The sequence below is a fragment of the Marmota flaviventris genome, chromosome 10 (assembly GCF_047511675.1).
Source record: "Marmota flaviventris isolate mMarFla1 chromosome 10, mMarFla1.hap1, whole genome shotgun sequence".
Taxonomy (NCBI): domain Eukaryota; kingdom Metazoa; phylum Chordata; class Mammalia; order Rodentia; family Sciuridae; genus Marmota; species Marmota flaviventris.
The window spans coordinates 110,294,808-110,316,007 of NC_092507.1; the positions used below are offsets into that span (position 1 = coordinate 110,294,808).

The following is a 21,200-nucleotide window of genomic DNA, read 5'->3' on the forward strand; positions in this document are numbered from 1 at the left end:
TGAGCTTGAGAAATTCATCACCGGCAGAATAATAAAGTGGGCGGAGACATAGATGGCTCAGAACCTTGAGGAGGTGGAGTCACAGAAAGTTTGAGCATTTCTGTCCAATCAAAATGAGACGGTAGGAGGAGGAGGGGGAGATTAAGGGGGAGCGGGAGATCAAGAATCCTGCCCAGTTACAGGAGCCAGCCAGTGCGAGCTGCAGCTTCTTGGCTTAAGTGCTTCTGCCCACCGAGAGTGTAGGATTCTTTGGCCTGCTCCACAATGGCCTTCGCAAATCTGCGGAAAGTGCTCATCAGTGACAGTCTGGACCCTTGCTGCAGGAAGATCCTGGAAGATGGAGGGTTAATGGTGGTGGAGAAGCAGAACCTGAGCAAAGAGGAGCTGATAGCCGAGCTGCAGGTAAGGTGAATCGGAGAAAAGCGAGGTCTCTGGGGCATCCTTCGCTGAAATAGGCTGGCTGCGCCCAGGCCTGCGCGCCCCCTTCCTGGCCCCGCATATCAGATTCTCGGCCTCCTGAGATTGGCAACTAGCGGGGAGAGGGAGAAGCGGGAGGAACTATGAGCTGTAGGGTGCAAACTATCCGTCCAATTTTGCAGCCGCGTGTTCGCGTCGGCTTGCCTCCCGCGAGCACTGCAAAGCGCAGGCTGCTCCAACTGGTCCTGCCGGCGGCCCGCGAGATGCCAGCGCGGCTCCTGCACTTTAGTGCCTAGTGGCTCTGGCTGCCAGGCGCCACCTCCCCGTTCCACTCCTTCTCACCGGAGCATCGAGGGGAGGGGCGCCAAAGTGGCCTCCCTGAGTGGAGCCCAGCTACTGGCCTTCCCCATCTAGGTGCTGGCCCTCCCGGTTGCGTTCGGCCTTCGCTGGGGGGCGCTGGCGAGTCCCAGCCAGTCGCGTGGTTGCTGGGGAAGCATCTGGGGAAGGCCCTCCTGGAGCTGCGGCTGCGAACCGCCTTTCGTCTGATGCAAGACCTCCGCGAGCTTTCACCGCTCCTCCGCCTCCTGAGAGCGCCTGAGGAAATGGGGCGGGCTGGGGGCGCGGCGAGATCCTCGGGCCGCCCACGCGGTCGCCGCCGCAGCGGTCGCGGGTTGATCTCCACCTTTGGCCTCATCCCTGATTAAGGGTGACCGGACTAGACTAGAATCTGATTCCAATCGCCCGTGGTAATTTTATTCTTATCAGATCTTCCGATTGTTATATATAATTAATGAAACCGACTCCAAATCTTTATCTACCTTCTTTGAAAAAGTCCTGTCAAGTTTGGGGACTTTTTTTCCCCTCCAGTTGCTGCGTTTCCTGCCTCTACATTCCACCCAGCCGCCCAGTGTCTATCTGCCTTACCCCATCGAGCTGTTTTCCCTATCCCCTACACTCGCAGAGAAGCTTGTAGGCTAGTTAGGGAGCACAGAGGACACACAGGAGACAATTGATCTGGTGACATGGTGCTTGGTGCTCAAATTTCAAGTTAGAATGCCCAGCAGCCTAGCCTAGCTGATGCTCACTTTCCCACAGGAAGAGTGCAGAGAGAGGGTGATCATCACAGATTGAACTGTTGGGCAAGGGCTCAGGACCCGCCCCTTGCCTTGAAGCACGGGTGCTTGGTTGGATGGTAGGCTCCTCACACTTTTCACCTCCTTTTTTGTATAAATGGTATCAGTGGCCTTGGCTCTGGGAGATGACCAGCGTCTCACCTTCACCTCTACCAGAGCACCAGTGGCTGCAACTGGAGGCTTGACAACTTTGCAGTGGAAGTGAGAAATCTTATACCCTAATGAAGCAGGATTGAGAAGGGAAAGCCTCTTCAGGAAGCAGGGAGGGCTTCCATGAAGTCCGGAAGTTGCATGGTGGGGGTGGGAGTCTGTGCTGAAGCCGAGAACACTTTCAAGGCTCTGAGAATTCTTGGCAGGAAGAGAGGGGTGTTTGTTGGCTCACTTGACTGTGGGCATTGTTGGGTTGTTTGAGTGCTCAGCCTTCATGTCTGTCTTGGTAAAATAGTTCGGAATGCCAATTAATCTCTTGGGCAGCCACTGAAGGGCCCTCCTTTCCACACTCATTTTATTCTGCAAGGAGACGGGTCTGGCAGAGTGTCTCCTGCCCTCTGCCATTTAAATCTTTTCAATGCTGGAGCAAGCCTTAGCACCAATGACAGAACTGGTCTTCCTACTTTAGCTTCACTGCTTTGTATTCTGAGCAGATGCTATTTGTACTCTCTCATCCCTGATCAAGAAGTGGAATCATTGAGGGTCTCCTACCATTTCCATATGCTTTCCCTTCTCTCTCCCTTTCTCTCCCCCCACTCGTCTCTGTTTAATGTTAATCTTTTCCTCATGCTCTTCCTCCCTGTTCTGTTCTTAGTTGCTCTCTTTATATCAAAGAAGACATTTGGCATTTGTTTTTTAAGGATTGGCTAGCTTCGCTTAGCAAGACCCTCAATGTTACACAAAATTACATATAAGAGGTTGTGAGGGGAAAGGGGGGGGGAAACAAGGGAGAGACTTAAACAACAGCAGATGAGGTAGAGAGGGAAGATGAGAGGGGAGGGGAGGGGGGATAGTAGGGGATAGGAAAGGCAGCAAAATACAACAGTCACTAATATGGCATTATGTAAAAATTGTGAATGTGTAACTGATGTGATTCTGCAATTTGTATTTGGGGTAAAAATGGGAATTCATAACTCACTTGAATCAAATGTATGAAAGATGATATGTCATGAGCTTTGTAATGTTTTGAATAACCAATAAAAAAAAAAGTGTAATCATCCCCTCTCTCTCCTAGTAGTGCATTTTAGACTTGAACAGAATCATAGCTCATTAGTGGGTAATGAAGTTAGTTTAATGGGTCAGCATTTTAAAAAACAAAATAGGTAATCAGAGAGCAATGCAGATAGCAAGAATATTATTTCATTCACTTTGTTTCAGTTATATGTGTAGGTGTGGTGCCTTAGTATGAAATCACAACTTAAAATTGTGTTTCTCAGTTAAAAAAAAAGAAAAAGTTTGGAAAGGGTTAGGGATGTAGCTCTGGAGTAGATTTCTGGCCTAGCCTATGTGAAGCCCAGGGTTCAATCCCCAACACTGCAAATGAACAAACAAAAAAACTAATTTAGAAAACATTAAATTAGAAAAATAAAGCATCTATGCAACTCATGTCTTAAATAAACCAAACATGCAGGAGAATGTTTAAATAATCTTATCATGTTTCAGGAACTTTCAAACTATGACCATGTGCCACATTACATCCTAACTCAATACTCTCATCCGCATGTGTGCACCTAGACATATATAAGTTTATGAAATAATACTACATAAGATGCATTCTGATATTTTCTTCTATTCATTAAATAGCAATGCTGGTCAGTACCACTAAATTGAACACTGGTAATGCATCTAATCTACTGAAGCACATTTTATTTTATCTCAGAATTTTCAGAAAGATTAAGAAGGAATAAACTTTTCTATGCAAGAATCCACCATTTCAAAAGCTTTTTAAAAATAAACATTACACTGGGATTTGGTTTGCATGTGTTAAATAACCACCTAGTTAATCAGGATCATACATAGAGTGCAAAATAGAGTATACCTGTATTCCCTATTGCTGGGGATCAAGACCAGGAGAGCTTCATTGATTTGCCCTATGATTTAAGTCAGAGGCAAGAGCAACCCTGAACTACCTGCAAGATCAAGTCAGCCCTCCTGGGAAAGGAAGCATGTGTAAACTTGAGGACTGGGACTTGGTTTCCACTGCTGACTTAGCATAGTTTGTCTGGAACATTCATGAATCAAACTGATCTGTGGCCTGCTGTTTTCCACCTAAGGAGAGGGGGAGTGGCAATGTGCAGGGAAGCTCTGGGTGTGCCTGTTCCAGTTGCAGCTCTGATACAGAAACCACAGCAAGAGCAGTAAACAGCAGAGTGTATTTGCATTGAGATGCTTGATTCCCAAGATGGTAGGGAGGGGTGTTAAAAAGGAGGGAGGGCTGGTGTGTTGAGAAGAAAGCTCTTTTGGATCTTTGGATGGGTCCATAGTTTGCACAAGTAGAAGAAAGGAGTGAGCAACCCGGAGCAATCTTGGAGGGAAGGAGTGTTACTTTGAGAGTTCCCTTGAAAGTAGGTTGGCTGTCAGGCTCTCAGTGAATTGTACTGATGGAATGAATTGGGAAAAGGTGGCTGGTGAGGTTGTGGGAGGTCTTGGAAGCTAGATAACTTTGACCAGTGCCATTCTAATATGGAACCAAGGTCTCCTGAATAGTCTCCAAAGGCCAACTGGTCCTTGGGACAGGCCAGCACCAAATGCACACTAGTACCCATCAGATTGAGGGTGCTTCTGGCTCATTGGTGTCAAAGAAGGCTGGCTTGGGAAAAGATAGAGAGATTGCAGGGTAAATCTCCATAAAGAGATCCATCCAAAGAGGTGCTTTTTAAAGGAAAAATTGTGCTGTTTCTCTGCTTGTTCTTGGGTGATGCAAGAACAGGTGGATTCTTGGGGAATCTGCATCCTTTACTGTTGGTTTTTCTTGTGGGCAGCAGATTTTCAGAGCTTGGGGAGTGTGATGACAGCTTTGGAGGAAGCACTGAAGGAGGCCCAAGGGAATGACTGAGTAGAATATCCGGAACAGTTCTCAGGGAAGGATGTAGGCCTGGAACTGATACAAAGGATACAGCCCTACTTCATATCTTCCATCTCCCACCTTGTCAGTGGAACTTTGACCTTGGGTCCTGGGTTGACCGTTTCCAAAGGCGGTTTAATTCCTCAGTGTGTAACCATTTACCTAAGGGGTAATTACTGGCCTCGAAGGAACACATTAAAAATGAGCAAACCCTGTTTTTACTCATATTGTTCCAGTTGCCCTCCAAAAAGACTATACAAGACACACTCCCATTTCCCTACATGTCTGCCAACACAGAATTTTATCAATTTTCATTTTGCCAGTATGATGGCTGAAAATATATTTGAAATTTACATTTCTCTTTTTTTCTTTTTCTGTTTTGAGATAAGAGTCATGCTAAATTTCCAAGGCTGGCCTCAAATTCATGACCCTCCTGCTTATGCATGTTTTTTTTTTTTTTTTTTCCAAATGCTTTTTAAAAAAAAAAAAAAAAAAATTTTGATTCATTTGAAGTTTTAAAAATTTGAAGTGAGCTGGTAATTTAAATATTTTTCCTCTTGAATTTTCCTAATGCTATACATTGTCTGACTTTATTTTCTAAATTCCCACGTATTCATAGGTCTGTTTGTCTAGTGCCTATTTGGTTCTCTTGATCAATTTCTAAATATGTTTCTTGTGTTCTCTTTCAACTTGTTCTCCCTTTTCAAAAAAATTCCTGAAAATCCTTAAGCACTGTCACAGGTGGATGACATGCCTTGTTATCACAGTCAAGGGAGGGGGGTTTCTGGTGTTTAATTGGGGGAAGGCAGTAGGTGTGGGTTTCTGTGGGCCTCAAATCACTGAGCTCATTCATTCACTGGGGGTGTTTAATATGGTTATTAATATGTTCCAGCCTGCAACCCAGATTCAATTTGCTCTTGTAGTTAGAGCTATTCAAGGCTGTCTGTGGCTCCCCATGGGTAGGCTGACTGGAAGGAGTAGGTAGCCAGAAGATCTGGGACATTTATTGGGGATCCTAGAGGCCATCTCATAGGAGCCACATATTTCTGCCAGTGTCTCTCTTGGTTCAGGTGTTTTTAAATCCTATATTTGTAAGGTCTTAGACTTAGACCCTCAAACAACTTGGACTTAGTCTGGCACAGTGGTGCATGCCTCTAATCCCAGTGATTTAGGCAGGAGGATCACAAGTTCAAAGCCAGCCTCAGCAACTTAAAGAGATCCTGTCTCAAAAGAAAATAAAAAGTACTGAGGATGTGGTTCAGTGGTAAAGTGCCCCTGGGTTAAAAAAAAATGGGCTTGATTCCAGCTTCTGCTATATCCTAGCTGGGTGATTTCAAGAAGTTACCTAAATTCTTTAAGTGTCAGTGAACTTGTCTGAAATATGGGGATCATTATACTATCTGTGTCAGTATTACTGTGAAGCACAGTGCCTGATGTAAGGGACATGCTCAAAAAATGTTAGCTTTTACTACTAGTAAATCCCTCCAAGGGATTTTACAGTTTAGATTTCACACCTAACTGGCCATGACCCTGACTCTGACCTTATCGTTTGGACATCTTGAGAAGCTTTTATATAGTCTGAGCTTGCCAACAGCAACGACTTTCCATTTTTAGGGCTGGTTTTCAGTCTGTAAGAGTGACTTCGGGCAGCTTACCTCTCAAACCCTGTTTTTCACCTGAAAATTGAGGACAATTATGCCCCTTCTCTTTGGAGTTGTGATAGGGATAATGCAAAGCACCTGGTGTAATGCCTACACTCAGTAGATGCTCAGTCGATAGTTTACCAGCACAGCCCCAAGCCTGGTGAGACTGGTACTGTGGAGATACAGAATACAGATACAGAAAGTGTGTTAATACAAAATCCTGTCTAGGGCTTCAGTTTCTTATCTGCAAAATGAGCTTGGGCCAGATGTTCATGAATGTTTCTTGGAATCTCCTGCTTTGAGGTTCTATTGCAGAACCACAAACACAAAAGGGGTTGGAGTGCCTTTCAAGCTGCCTGCATGGGGCTCTCTGCTGGCAGGCACAGCCCCAGCCAGTGAGGATGTGTAAGTGCAACCACCTCTAGACAGAAAGTTCTACCACCACTCTTGTATGAGTATACAAGTACAGTGCTTAGAAGCCCTCCAGATCTAAATATTCTATGCTACAGCATAAGCTTCATTCCTTTTCTCTCCTCAGGGAAGATAAATCTCTCTCTCTGCAGTTAACTACTCTGTCCAAGTGTGTTCCTAAACTCTAGGCTTGTGCCTAATAATGTGGTTTTGTAGTAGTGGGGATTGAACTCAGTCAGGTGTGCTCCACCAGCCCATTTTATTTTTTATTTTGAGGCAGGGTCTCACTAAGTTGTTTGACTAAGATGTTCCTGATTGGCCTGGAATTTCTAATCCTGCTGCTACCACCTCCCAGGTAGCTGGGGTTACCGGCATGTGCCACCACCACCCAGCTGGGATCCAGATTCTCAAGGCTTTTCTAGAGGAGGTTTCATGGAATTCAGCTGAGACCTCTTGTGGGGAAAATGGATCAAACCCTTTCAATTTATAGATGGATGCTAGGGGTGAGGAGTCAGGGGATGTGTCTGGGTGAAAGATAGGGGTTTAATTTTAAAATTTATTTATTTATTTGATTTTGCAGTACTGGGGATTGAACCCAAGGGTGCTTTCCAACTGAGCAACATCTCCAGTTCTTGTTATTTTTTATTTTGAGGCAGGGTCTCACTAAGTTGCTGAGGCTGGTCTCGAACTTGTGATCCTCTTGCCTCAGCCTCCTGAGTTGCTATGATTATAGGCATGCACCACTGTGCCTAGTTCTCCTTAACTATAATTGAAAATTACTGCTTTCTGGTCCATATCTCCCTGTAGTTTTCAGTGAGGATATCTAAGTTGCCTATAAGTGGACACACATTGCCAATTGTGTGGCTTTGGGAACACATCTCTTACTCTGAAACCTCAGGAGGTCTTATAGAACGACTTGGTGTCCCCAATTTTTTCTTCTTCTCCGTAGGACTGTGAAGGCCTTATCGTTCGCTCAGCCACTAAGGTCACTGCTGATGTCATCAATGCAGCTGAGAAGCTCCAGGTGGTTGGCAGGGCTGGCACAGGTGTGGATAATGTGGATCTGGAGGCTGCAACAAGAAAGGGCATCCTTGTCATGAAGTAAGTCATGGAGGCTGAGGGGTGGGTGTGGAGACTGACGGAGGGATGGGGGAAATTCTGCTTAGAGACCAGGTATGATGTGCACTCCTATAATCCCAGCAATTTAGTGAGACTCTTAGCAACTTATCAAGACCCTGTCAGAGTTAGAAGGGCTTCCAGAGGGATGCCTGGTCCAGGACCTGAGTCCCTATGGACCATCAACAACCTATAGTATAGCCTTTCCGAGGTGTGTGAGGTTGAGGCTCTCTGTAATCTCAGTGTTTCACATACCCACCTATGTGTAGTGCATGCACATTTGTAGCCTGGCTTGGAAATAAGAATATTAGTGAGTTTATCTGCTTGGCCCATCCCCTTCCATTGTTCTATTCAGGGCTGTTTTCATTATTATTATTATTTTATTTTTATGTTTTATTGATTTGGAATGCATTACAATTCTTAGTACATGTGTACAGTACAATTTTTCATATCTCTGGTTGTAAATAAAGTATGTTGACACCAATTTGTGTCTCATACATGTACTTTGGATGATGATGTCTATCACATTCCACCATCCTTACTAATCCCCTGCCCTCTCCCTTTCCCTCTCACTTCTCTGCTCTATCTAGAATTCACCAATTCCTCCCATGCTTCCCCTCCCTACCCCACTGAGTCAGCCTCTTTATATCAGAGAAAACATTCAGCATTTGTTTTTTTGGGATTGGCTAACTTTAATTCTTATGCTATAGGAGTCGTATTATTAGCATTATCTTCTCCAATGCCATCCATTTACTTGCAAATGCCATGATTTTATTCTCTTATTGCTGAATAAAATTCCATTGTGTATGTATGCCACATTTTTTTTTTAATCCGTTCATCCACTGAAGGACATCTAGGTTGGCTCCACAGTTAAGCTATTGTGAATTGTGCTGCTATAAACATTGATGTGGCTGTGTTCCTGTAGTATGCTGTTTTTAAGTCTTTTGGGTATAAACAGAGAAGAGGGATAGCTGGGGCAAATGGTGGTTCCATTCCCAGTTTTCCAAGGAATTTCCATACTGCTTTCCATATTGGCTGCACCAATTTTCAGTCCCACCAGCAATGTATGAGTGTACCTTTTCCCCCACATCCTCGCCAACACTTGTCGTTTGTCTTCATAATAGCTGCCATTCTGACTGTAGTGAGATGATATCTAAGAGTAGTTTTGATTTGCATTTCTCTAATTGCTAGAGATGTTGAACATTTTTTCATATATTTGTTGATTCATTGTTTATCATCTTCTGAGAATTGTCTGTTAAAGTCCTTGGCCCATTTGTTGATTGGGTTATTTGTTTTTAAGTGCTTAGCTTTTTGAGTTCTTTATATACCCTAGAGATTAGTGCTCTATCTGATGTGTGAGGGGTAAAGATTTGCTCCCAGGATGTAGGCTCTCTGTTCACCTCACAGATTGTTTCTTTTGCTGAGAAGAAACTTTTTAGTTCGTTTCCATCCCATTTATTGATTCTTGGTTTTAATTCTTACACTATAGGAGTCTTATTAAGGAAGTTGGGGTCTAATCCCACATGATGAAGATTAGGGCCTACTTTTTCTTCTACTAGACTTAGAGTCTCTGGTTTAATTCGTAGGTCCTTGATCCATTTTGTGTTGAGTTTTGTGCACAGTGAGAGATAGGGCCTTAATTTCATTTTGTTGCATATGGATTTCCAGTTTTCCCAGCACCATTTGTTGAAGATGCTATCTTTTCTCCAGTGCATGTTTTTGGAACCTTTGTCTAATATAAGATAATTGTAGTTTTGTGGGTTAGTCTCTGTGTCCTCTATTCTGTACTACTGGTCTACCGGCTTGCTTTGTTGTCAGGGCTGGTTTTTGTTAGCTCTGCCATACTTAACCTCATACAGTCCACAAACTTTCCTAGTGGAATTGAGAAACTGATGTAACTCCTTGAGAAACCAGCCTCTAACTCAGAGCAAAGCCTGTTCAAGGAAGGGGGTATGACCCTTGTCCTTTGAAAAACCCGCAGAGCACTCCTAAGCACATACCCTGCTGAGTTGTTTGTCTACAAATAACAGGAGAGATCTGCGGCACCAGGTGTCCCTGACTCAGTCAGGCTTGGTGAGGACCCATAGCAACACCCTAGCAATCACCAATCAGCATGAGACAGGGAAAATACCTGGGATGCCAGATGACCCCCCCCAGTAGTTTATGGTGGTTGATAACATGTTGGGAAACCATGTAGTTTAGCACGTACTCCCCTCGTGGCTTAAACCAATCAGTTCAAAGGAATCCCCCTTTTGTACTAACCAATCACCCCTACCCAACTTGTTCCCGCCAGTGAATGTGCTAATCAATTTTAAGAGTTGTTGTTTGACTTTCCTGTGGTGTGGAATGATTTGCTGTGTGATGTTGTGACGCACAGAGTATTCCCCAAAACCTATAAAATCTCACTGAACAAAGGACCAGGATTCACTCCCTGGGACCACTGCATCGGGAACGGGGAACGGTTGTGAGACAGGCTCGAGCTTGCAATAAAGACTCTTGTGTGATTGCATCGGATTCAGCTCCTGGAGGTCTATTGAGGTCCCATGAATCTGGCATTACAGAATAACTTCATCCTTTCTCTTCCTTCCCTTCTGGAAATTAGACCCCAGTTTCTTAGGCCCAAGAGGAGAAGAGTCTCCTTTATGGTGGTGTTTGCAGAAAGCTGTGGGCAAAGGTCATTGTCAGCATGTCAGTGCTGCACCACATCTATTCAGGCACTTTAGATAGTGTACAGGGCCACCCCCAGTCCTCTTCCCTGACCTTAGGCCCTTTTTGATCCCTCAGGGATCCATTGTCCTTTAGACCTTTCCCTTCCACTGCCCTCCCCCTCCCCCTGGAGGGTAGGGGTCAATTTACCCAAGGATTGACTGAGGTCAATATCCACGGGTAGAAATGTTAAATGCTAACTCACACTGGCCCTAGACCCAGAGGTGGCCAGCGCCAACCCTCACCTCTTTCCCCTCCCTGGACAGCCTGTTCGTTGGAGGAGAATGGGTAGTGGGTAGTTTTGTAGAAGACAGACTCTGGGAGTTCCTTTATCTTTTTCAGGATCTCTTGACTTTTCCTCCTTTATTTCTAGAGATGAAAGGATCCAAACAGTAGGGGAAGAAGGAGGGTGAACCATGTGTGTTGAATTCTTTCAAAAAACATAAAAAGACTTTTAAAAAAAGAAAAATAGTTCTGTAAGTTTCCTCCTCTAGTCTCCTTTCTGTAAAATGGTCAAAGTCAGCAGTGTCCCCTGTGGAGGAGGCATTCTTGCCAAACAAGTGAAGAGAAAATAAAAAGCTTTGTGATTAATTGTGTTTGTCAGCTTATTTTGTGACCAAAATACCCAACAAGAACAACCTAGAGGAGGAAAAGTCTGTTTTGCCTCATGGTTTCAGAGATTTCAGTCTGTTGTCAGTCGGCTCTTGCTCTGGGACTTAAGTGAGGCAGAACATCATGGCAGAGGATATAAGATGTTAGCTCATGGCAGCCAGGAATCAGAGAGAGAGAGAGAGAGAGAGAGAGAGAGAGAGAGAGACAGACAGAGAGAGAGAGGCAGAGAGGAGCCAGGGAAGAGTCAGAGACAAAAAATATAATCCCCAAGGCAAGTCTCAAGATACCCACTTCCTCCAGCTGTGCCCCATCTACCTATAGTTACCATCCAACAATCCATTTAAGTTACTAACTCATGAAACAAATTAATCCACTGATTAGATTATGGTTCCTATGATCTAATCATCTTACCTTTAGCATTGACACAGGAGCTTTTGGGGGACACCTCATATCCAAACCAGAATGCTAATAAAAACCAGGTTGTGTAACCTAAAGAAGGTCTCTGGACAATGGCCTGACATGTGAATTCAGTAGACTGGCTCAGCCATCACCGACACAGCCTTGGTAAGATTGACCGCATGGAGTAGCAGGGGATTTGTGCTTTCTATAGGCAGGTAGATATGAAAGGGCTGAGCCGCTTACACATCTCCTAATCACGTGGAGTCCTTCTCTGCCCTGGGAGAAGTGAGGTATGGGGTAGAAGGGCCAAGTGTTTCTCTGAAGGTCCCTCTGGATAGGAACAGTAGGCCAGGACAAGGCAGCTTCCTGCCAGTCGTGGGCCTGGGGCAGGAGTACATTGGAGAATCCAGGACAGGGGTCTGGGGTTGGGACAGAGGAATGTGGATTCTGGGCCTACTAATGTCCCCTCTTTTCTTTGGGTTTTAGCACCCCCAATGGAAACAGCCTCAGTGCTGCAGAGCTCACGTGTGGGATGATCATGTGCCTGGCCAGGTAAGCATTTGGCTTCTCAGCAGAGACAAACCCTCTGGTATATCAGTTATTGTGACTTGTCAAGCAAACTGATGGAGAGAAACTTAAGATGACTTTTCAACCTGGCAACCTGTAGACTGCCGAGAACCTTTGAGGCTATCAGTCCTCTACTCAGTACCCCTGTTCCCAGCACACAGAGGTTATGGCTGCTCAGGGTGCTAATGAGTACACATGGGGAAGGGGTGGATACAGAGCTCATTCTCCTCTCTCTCTGTACCTGCATGGGCTGTGACTCTCTAGCCTCCAACCCTTGCATGTTTTCCTGGAACATCTTTGTCTAGGTACTGCTTCTTATTTTTTAGCTTATTTGAACTCAAGATTTTAAAATTTATCTCAAGTGTCATAATTCATTCACGAAGCTCCCTTTGATTTCCCTACCTGGGCCCTGGCTAATTCTCATAGCCCTCAGGGCTTACCTGTCACTTATAAATATGTAGTGTAATAGCATGGAATCCACACCTGCTCCAGATTCCTGTGCCCACCTGTGGATTCATAACAAAACCAAACCCAAGTGCTCAAATCTCTTACTCTTCCAGCAAGGGGTCCTGGAGGGTGTGAACCACTTGAGTAGAGGGGACAGTCCAGTGATCGGATTGGATGTGGCACATAATGTGCATGAGTCCCATTGTGTCCATTGTGTTTGGTAGTCATTTGGCAGAAATGATGCACTTCTGTTGAATAGGCATTTCATGAATTTCTGTGATCAACAGGAAGGAAAAAGCTCTCAATAAACAAGACAGGAAGCTGTTCTAGGTTCCTTTGAAGATTCTTGGATCCTTAAACCAGGGGTCCAGGTAGCCAGGTCTCTTTACTCACGCTTGAAACCTGCTGGGATCCAAGATTTACCCTTTTCCCATCCAGAGATGATGGAATATTCCTATAACCCCAGTTACTTGGGGAGGTTGAGGCAGAAGGATCACAAGTTCAAGGCCAGCCTGGGAAACTCTGTGAGATCCTGGTCCAGGTTTCCTAAGTCAGGAATTGCCAAGGGTCCCCTTATTTCTAGTAGAATGACCGTCGGAGGGTGGAAGCTGTGCAGCTCTGTCTTGGTACTTCCTTCCTGGGTTGGTGGGAGCCTTGGTGGGCCTGCTGAAACTGTTTCTGTCCTTGCAGGCAGATTCCCCAGGCGACAGCCTCCATGAAGAATGGGAAGTGGGAGCGGAAGAAGGTGAGCAGTGGCCTGGCCGCATCTGACCGGGGCTCAGTGCCTGAGCTCCACACTCAGTATTGAATCAACTTCTCTGCCTTTTGCCCATTGCAGTTCATGGGGATCGAGCTGAATGGAAAGACCTTGGGAATTCTTGGCTTGGGCAGGATTGGGAGAGAGGTGGCCACCCGGATGCAGTCCTTTGGGATGAAGGTGAGAGGTTGCCAGACCCCTTGGACATGGGGCTTTCTGTACATTTTGGAAGATACAGTTTAGCTTGGGAGAAGCCAGAGCCTTTGTCTTAAATGGGTCCTTAGAGCTCCTGACTACACATTAAAGCCAGGGATGGAGGGAACACTGACATGCTATCCAGGACATTTGAACTCAAAAGCTGGGAATACTTGATAAAGGACCGTCAGCTCTCCAGTGAGTCAATAGCCCTGAGTCCCAGTGAGCTGGAGAGGGTTTTAGCTCTCTGTCCATCCTGTCCTGTCTGGCTGTGAGGACTCCTGGTTTGCTGTCTCTGCTCTCCTGCAATACTTTATAAAACAGCATCAAATACTTTTAGTACTACAGTTGTCCTGTACTTTTTGTTTCTCTTCCTATTCCAGAAAAGATTAAAAAGTGTGTGGGGTGTAATAGCACATACCTGTAATCCCAGCAACTCTGGACATTGAAGCAGGAGAATCCCAAGTTTGAGGCTACCCTCAGCAACTTAGCAAGACCCTCTCTCAAAATAAACTCAATGGTAAAGCACCTCTGGGTTCAATCTCCAGTACAAAAAAAAAAAAAAGCAGATTTAAAGGTGCTTGTATGCACACTGTGGTAGAATTATAGAGCCCATAGTGGCCAGAAGATGTCTCAGAAATCCTGCCTGGCCCATACCTTTTCCTACTCTGGGAGCTCAGAGGCTTCTGGTCAAGGGAAAACTGTGATCAACTGTAGTGACATCCCCTCAGGCTAATCCAACAGACCCTGCCAACAGGGAGACCAGTCAATTGAGAGAAGGGTCCTGCAGTGTTGCCCAGACAGGCTGGAGAGATGGAGGTGGCTAAGAGGGCCAGCAGACATCCCCGAGTTCACCATGGTTGTTGAAGGAGTTACAGGGGTTATGGGTCAAACTGCAGCCAGGAAGCCTTTAGTTAAACATTAAGGAAAATTGTCTTAACAATAATCAGACTATCATATGTCTAGAACATGTTTACATAGAGCTGCTTTGGAACTTTCCCGTTCTCCCTTGCTCTTTCTCTTCATCTCTATCCTCGTACCTTCATAGAGCTAGAAGGGATGTTATAGGTCAACCCTTAACTCAATATTGATTTCCAGATTTGTAAGTCATTGCCTAAGAACTCAGAAATGGATGGCAGCCTAGAACCCGTATGGGCATCCCATTATACCACATTGAATATCTTCCTCTGCTTCCTGCCTCCATTCTTCACCCTATTTATTTAAGTCAGATTTCTTTCATAATTCTCAGCAATGGGAAGGAGAGAGATTTTTCTAGATCCCCGAGAAAGGTGGACATGGCCCAGCAGGCTCTTTTGATCATGAAAACAAACCACATCCTTGCTCTGTGTGTAGGGGTAGAGGGATGCCATGAGCCATCAAGAACACTTTCTCCTCCTTTATGTTTTGTGAGAATCAAGGTCAACCTATAGCCCATGGAGAATTCTGATCTTCTAAAACCTAAGATCAGGTATGGTAGTCGGATTTTCATCACGGTGACCAAGATACCTGACAAGAACAACTCAGAGGAGGAGAAGTTGATGTTGTGCTCCTAGTTTCAGGGGCTCAGTTCATGGTTAGATCCCATTGCTGTGGGCCCAAGTGAGGCAGAACATCATGGTGGAAGAAGGCTGCTCTGATGATGACAGTCAGGAATCAGAAAGATTGACGCTTCAGGGACCAAACATGAACCCTAAAGACATGCCTCTTGTGACCTACTTCCTCCAGCCATGCCCCACCTGCCAATAGTTATCACCCAGTGCAGTAGTCCTTCCAAATCATTGATCCATCAAATGGATTAGTACACTGATTAACTTACAGCTTCATAATATAATCTTCTCACCTCTGAACATTGCTCCATTATTTAATATGAGCTTTTTGTTGGGGGACCGTATATCCAAACCATAACATCAGGGGTTAAATAGCACTAAGAGCACATGAAGCCAACCAGATGAGTGTTTCATTGATGATACAGTGACTTGGAGACAGATGCCAGCAGCCAGTCCCTAATTCCCTCGCTCCTTCCTGGTGTACCACCACCCACCAGACTCTTCTAGCTCAGGAGCATTCGTCCTCAAGGAGATCATGACGGTGACCGAGTCCAGCCGGTAAACCCCACTTCATTTCCTGAGTAGTGGCAATGGCAGTGAAGCTTGTTCGTCTGCTTACCAACTGCCCCTAGCTGCTTTTGAGGTGCATGGGAATGTGGAACCTTCAGTATCAACGTCAGGAAATGATTGATACCTCTCAGGCACGTGTTTATTCAGAGAGATGTCTGGAGCCTGCGGATTTCGTTTCCTATGTTTCCAGCAGATCACCCACAACATATTTTCTCAAATGTTTTATTCCCACCACGGCCTTGAGAGTGCACATGCTTCCCCTGGGAAATCCTCTGTCTGAGAGTATCTGGAAGGTCACTCACAGCTGTCTTGATTTTGAAATACATTCTTTGTAAACCTCTGGAATGTCCCCCTCCCACCTCGGCTCCTCCAGAGCTGCCTGGCCCTGGTCATTTGTGAGTGGTCCAAATGGGCCTCTCTTTCTTGGCTGCTCAACTTGGCCATGTTCTCTAATAATACACTTCTGTGTCCTGATGAGTTTTGTTTCAGGGCAGAGAGAGCCCAATCTCATCATCCAAACTTCTACCCATTGTCTAGCAGTCATGGAGAGCAAGACTCCTTTTTAAAGGAAGGAAGATTCTCTAACAAATTAAGAAAAAGATAGTTTATCTAAGTGTCCAGAGAGGAAACAATGATTGATTTTTATTAAACACTGGCTGTTTCAAACTAGCCTTGTTCTCTTTGGAAACTATTATTGAACTGGTAGAGCATGGAAAATATTATTTATCTGGACTGTTTAAACCAGTAAGTCCAAAGTTTTAAATTCTGCAGATATTTCGATGAAATCTACACAGGTGCATTAAAATATGTTGGAAATCATAATCTAGAGCATATATAGCCTTTGCATATCTATCTATCTATGTACACACACAAATTTTCATAGATACATCTAGAAATATACATCTATTTTTAAATGTATTCTCACAGGAGCAGAACTTAAAGACAATATTTAGTTCAAAGCAACTATAAGTACTACATTTATTGTTCAGTTTGGGTTTTTTATGGATATCCCATATATAGAATGATGGGGTATAATGGGTGAAAGTAATATATTTTAGTCATATAATAAATGAATTCATTCTCAGGAAAATTAGGATATAGATTAAAAAAAAAAAAAGCCTTATTTAGTTTCCCAAACCTAGTCCGTTTGGCATGTATTACCCAAATGCACACATTTTTTTTTCTGTGCATTGACATAAAATGCATACAGTTTTATGGATCTGTGCCAGTAGAGAACACAATATTGTGTGCAGTATTAAAATAAAAATATTGCCTGGTGAAGTGATGCATTTCTGTAATCCCAAGCAATTTGGGAGATTGAAGATCACAAGTTTAAGGCCAACCTGGACAACTTAGTGAAACCCTGTCTCAAAATAAAAAATAAATAGGACTGGGGATGTGGCTTAATGGTGGATTGTGCCTGGGTTCAATTCCCAGTATGGAAAGAAGGTGATAAAACTATAGGTTTTAGACTGGCTAGATTTACCACATTTTAAAACTTTCGTGTGGAATTCCATTGTATGGATAAATTGCCTTTTTTTTTTTTCTTTTTGCCATACCTTCGATGATAGATTGTTTGCAAATGTAGACTTTAGGTCTCTTTCATGATCTCTTGGGGCTAAGATACAGCCCCTGAGCTTGGTGGTGCTTCCACTGTTAAAGTGATTAGTAACAGGTTGAAGAACTGACATTGTCCATCTGGAGGAAGATTGTTCATGAATAGGGGTCTACTTTGTCTCCTAAAAGCCTGGACCATGTGTCATTTGTGGATGACAGGAAGCAAGGAAAGGAATTTAATACAGAATCAGAATTTAATGCAGAATCAGGTCCTAAAAGACATAAGAAAGCTCACGTAATTAGGCATCCTACCAGGAAATTTAGCTAGAATCATTTCCTTTTTTGTGTGTCTGAAAAACAACTAGACAAGGTTTTTTTTTTTTTTTTAAATATTTATTTTTTAGTTGTAGTTGGACACAATACCTTTATTTTATTTATTTATTTTTGTGTGGTGTTGAGGATTGAACCCAGTACTTCGCACATGTTAGGGGAGCACTCTACTGCTGAGCCACAACCCCGGCCCAACTAGACAAGTTTTGCACGGAGAAGCATTTGTGAAAACCTTTCCTTGGGAGAGGATGGCTTTGGTTGACAAAAGAGCAGTGTGATTAACGTGATAAAAAAGATAATATGACTTTTGGCAGCATTAAAAGAAGTACAGATTCCAGAGCAAGGGAGGTGTAATTCCACACACTCTGTACTAATCAGCCTGCAGCCTGCTGGTGGTGTGAGCCATAAGGTCTTATACTTAATTCTCCTCTTCCTTAGACATTTTTCTCAATAGTGTTGCTGAATAAAGACTCAGCTAGTTTGTGCCAGTCTGTCCCCTAGAATGTGTTAACAGACCCAAGCCAGTTTGGAACTAAGCCTTGTACTTTCTTATCCAAGTTTTCCAGAGGGAGGGATCAGCATCCCTTAACAGTTTCTTTGTGGCCAGGGTTGGGATGAATCTGACTTTAGCCCAGAAGGATGGACCTTGAACCTGAGCCACCAGTTGTTACTGATCCATCAGACTCAGCTAATATTTACTGATGTCTGCCGTGTCGGTCACTCTGCTCACAACCACCCTGCTTACCAACTGAACATATTACCCCATGTTTACAGATAAGAAAACTGAGTCCCAGCAAGGTCATCTGATAAGCTCCAGGTAATAGGACTAGACAGAGGGGCAGTTTCCTTCACTCTGCGTGTGCTCTTTGCCCAGGACCACCACTGGCTTCATTGGTGATCTATACTAGTTTAATGTAGCTCCTGTACCATGTCACTGTGCTCAGCTGTTCAGAGGACAGATACTCTGTGGGATAGGCAGCTCTCGTCTCAGCTTGGTACCTGGAATTCTTACTGCCTTAAAGCAGTGCTTTTAGAACTTCCCACATCCTCAGGTTCTGGAAGGATGTCCTAGGGACACAGGTAGGAGCAGAGAGGAAGCTCCAGGAGACAGTAGGTATTGGACTTTGGGTCTTTACCTCAGCAGCTTTGAACTGATCTGATTTTTTTTGTTGTTGTTTGTTTTGTTTTTCTCAGCACTGGTTATTGAACTGGGATGCTCTACCTCTCAGTGACATCCTTAGCCATTCTGATTTTTTATTTTGAGACAGGATTGCATTCAGTGGTTGAGACTGACCTCAAATTTGTGGTCCTCCTGACTCAGCCTCCAAGTGGCAGGGATTACAGGTGTGCACCACTGTGCCTGGCTTTATTAGTTATTTTTTCCTTTAAGATCTTTTTTTTTTTTTTTTAATTGGTGTAGTATAATTGCCCATAGTAGGCTCATACATGCACATAACATAATTTGATCAATTTTATTCTCCAGTACTTCTCTTTTCCCACCCCCTGGTTTCCTTCCTCTACTGAAATGGTCTCCCTTCTATTTTCCTGAGATTCTACCCTCCCCCCTTTCTTCCCTTTTTTTTTTTTTTTCTCTCTACCTTCCACATTAGAAAAAACATACAATCCTTAACTTTCCGAGTTTGGCTTATTTTAGTTAACATTGTACTCTCAAATTCCCTCATTTTCCTGCTTATGACACAATTGTTCTTCTTTATGGCTGAATAAAATTCCATATATATATATATATATATGTATATATATATTCCATATATATGTATATATATATTCCATATATATGTATATATATATTCCATATATATCTCATTTTCTTCATCCATTCATCCATTAACAGATACCTAGGCTGGTTCCATAATTTGACTCTTGTGAATTGCACTGCTATAAACATGGGTATGTGTGTATCACTATAGAACATTGACTTTAATTCTTTTGAATAAATGCCAAGGAGTGGTATAGCTGGGTCATATGGTAGTTCCATTCCTAGTCTTCTGAGATAACTACTCCATAGCAGATGTACTAATTTATAACCTCATGAATGCTATATAAGGATTCCAAAACCATGGAATGTTTCATGAATTTGCATATCATCTTTGTGCAGGGGCCATACTAACCTGCTTTGTATTGTTCCAATTTTAGTATATGTGCTGCCAAAGTGAGCACTGAGTTCCAGTGATAAGCTAAAGAACTTGGCTGTGGGATAGAAGGGAGTGTGACCATTGTAGTTCTCCATTAGAGCCCCTTGAATTTGAAGGCTTTTTCTTTCCTCCATCCTGTGCTGAGCCAGCAGCACCCTAGAACTAGAAGAAGAGCCTCCCAGGGTGTCCTGAAATACCCCTGGAGAACTGCTTAGAAAAGGTGGTTTTCTCCTCTGTTGCTCCAACATTAAGAGTCTATGCTGGGGCTGGGGCTGGGGCTGGGGCTGGTACTGAGGTGGGGGAATCCTTCTTATTTCTCCCCAAGGACCCTCTCTGGGAATAATCTTTGAAAGGCATGTACTTGAAAGTGCTCCAACTTCTGCATCCTGTAGGACATCTGATCTTTTCCAGGATAGATAGGACACTGGGCAAGCACATGACTTCTGGACCTGATGTCATTTTTTCAACTCCCCAAACATATGCTAGGCTATTCTCTCCTGTGTAGGAACCCTAACTGAGTTCAGCTACTTTCTGTTCTAGTTATCTCATGTGAAAATGAGAACAAGGCTTTTTTCAGCCAAATTTGTTCCCCGTAGTTATTTATCTGCAAATAAATGAGATATTGTCTCTGTGAGAAAGAAACTGAGTGGGTGCCTTGCCAACCACTAGGAAGATGCTTGTCTGCTCCTCTCCCAGGCTGCTCCCAGCAGCCTCAGGCACCTGCTGGCTTAGCAGAGGCACTGGGCCAGGCCAGGACTGCGGGATCCTTCCTCCTCCCAGTCTTGGCTCCTGAGAACAGAACAGGCCAATAGGGTGCTGTGAGCTCCTTCCTTGAGGCTGTGCTTTTCTTCTCCTGGCTCCACATGAAGAAAAAAATACATCTGGATTAGAGATGAATGGGGATATTGTTCAGTGTCAGCAGACAAAGAAGACTTGTCAGGGTGAAGACAGGGATCCTCCCTCCTCCCCTGGACACTTCCTTCTCCACACCAGAAATGAGTAGGTTTCATATAAAAGGGAATGGCAGTATCTGATTGGGGGTCCAGAACTTGTAAGCCCTTGGTGCCCTGTGGCTATGGTCCTGGTAGGCCCCAGGAAGCAGCCTCAAATGGACAGCAGTGGTTGGGTTGGGGCTGCGTGGCTTTGCTCGGCTCATTCCACAAGGCAAATAATGAAATATGGAATCCAAAGGCTTTGACGTATGCATAAGCATTTTTATTTTCTTCCCCTGCTGTTCTGCATTGGAAACCAAAGTCTTCTTTTCCACTGTATTGTAAAATAATTTTTATGTTCCCCTAATTCCAAAAGGAATCTACAAACCCATATAGTTGAGAACTCAAAAGAGCAAAGGAGGGACCTAATTCCTCCACCCAGGGAGATCTGCAGCTCAAGTATTATGCTGTTTTTTGTTTTGTTTTGGTTTTTCCTGCTAGATTAGCTCTGAACATTCTCCTCTCGGTGTTAAGGGGGATTTTTTTTTTTTTTTTTACAAGAAACTTTAAAGGATTGGGTATTAAAGCAGGGGGTGGCTGAAGTCATTCACCCATTCTTATTTGGGATTGAGGACCTGGGTCCAGAGGGGCCT

The 21,200-nt window shown here is 44.0% G+C and overlaps 1 protein-coding gene and 1 non-coding gene across 2 annotated transcripts in view; one reads left to right on the plus strand and one right to left on the minus strand.

Annotated features, from left to right (window-relative positions):
• Positions 1-154: 154 nt before the first annotated feature.
• Phgdh (phosphoglycerate dehydrogenase) overlaps positions 155-21,200 on the plus strand; it is a 34,555-nt gene continuing 13,509 nt past the window's right edge. The window contains exons 1-5 of the mRNA XM_027940252.3: positions 155-402; positions 7,609-7,760; positions 11,979-12,044; positions 13,197-13,251; positions 13,345-13,443. Coding sequence (XP_027796053.1) covers positions 265-402; positions 7,609-7,760; positions 11,979-12,044; positions 13,197-13,251; positions 13,345-13,443 — 510 coding nt within the window. The 5' untranslated portion in view covers positions 155-264. The remainder of the gene's footprint in view (positions 403-7,608; positions 7,761-11,978; positions 12,045-13,196; positions 13,252-13,344; positions 13,444-21,200) is intronic.
• On the minus strand, positions 19,534-19,640 carry LOC114096785 (U6 spliceosomal RNA). Its single transcript, XR_003583494.2, has one exon. It is a non-coding gene; the product is annotated as a U6 spliceosomal RNA (small nuclear RNA).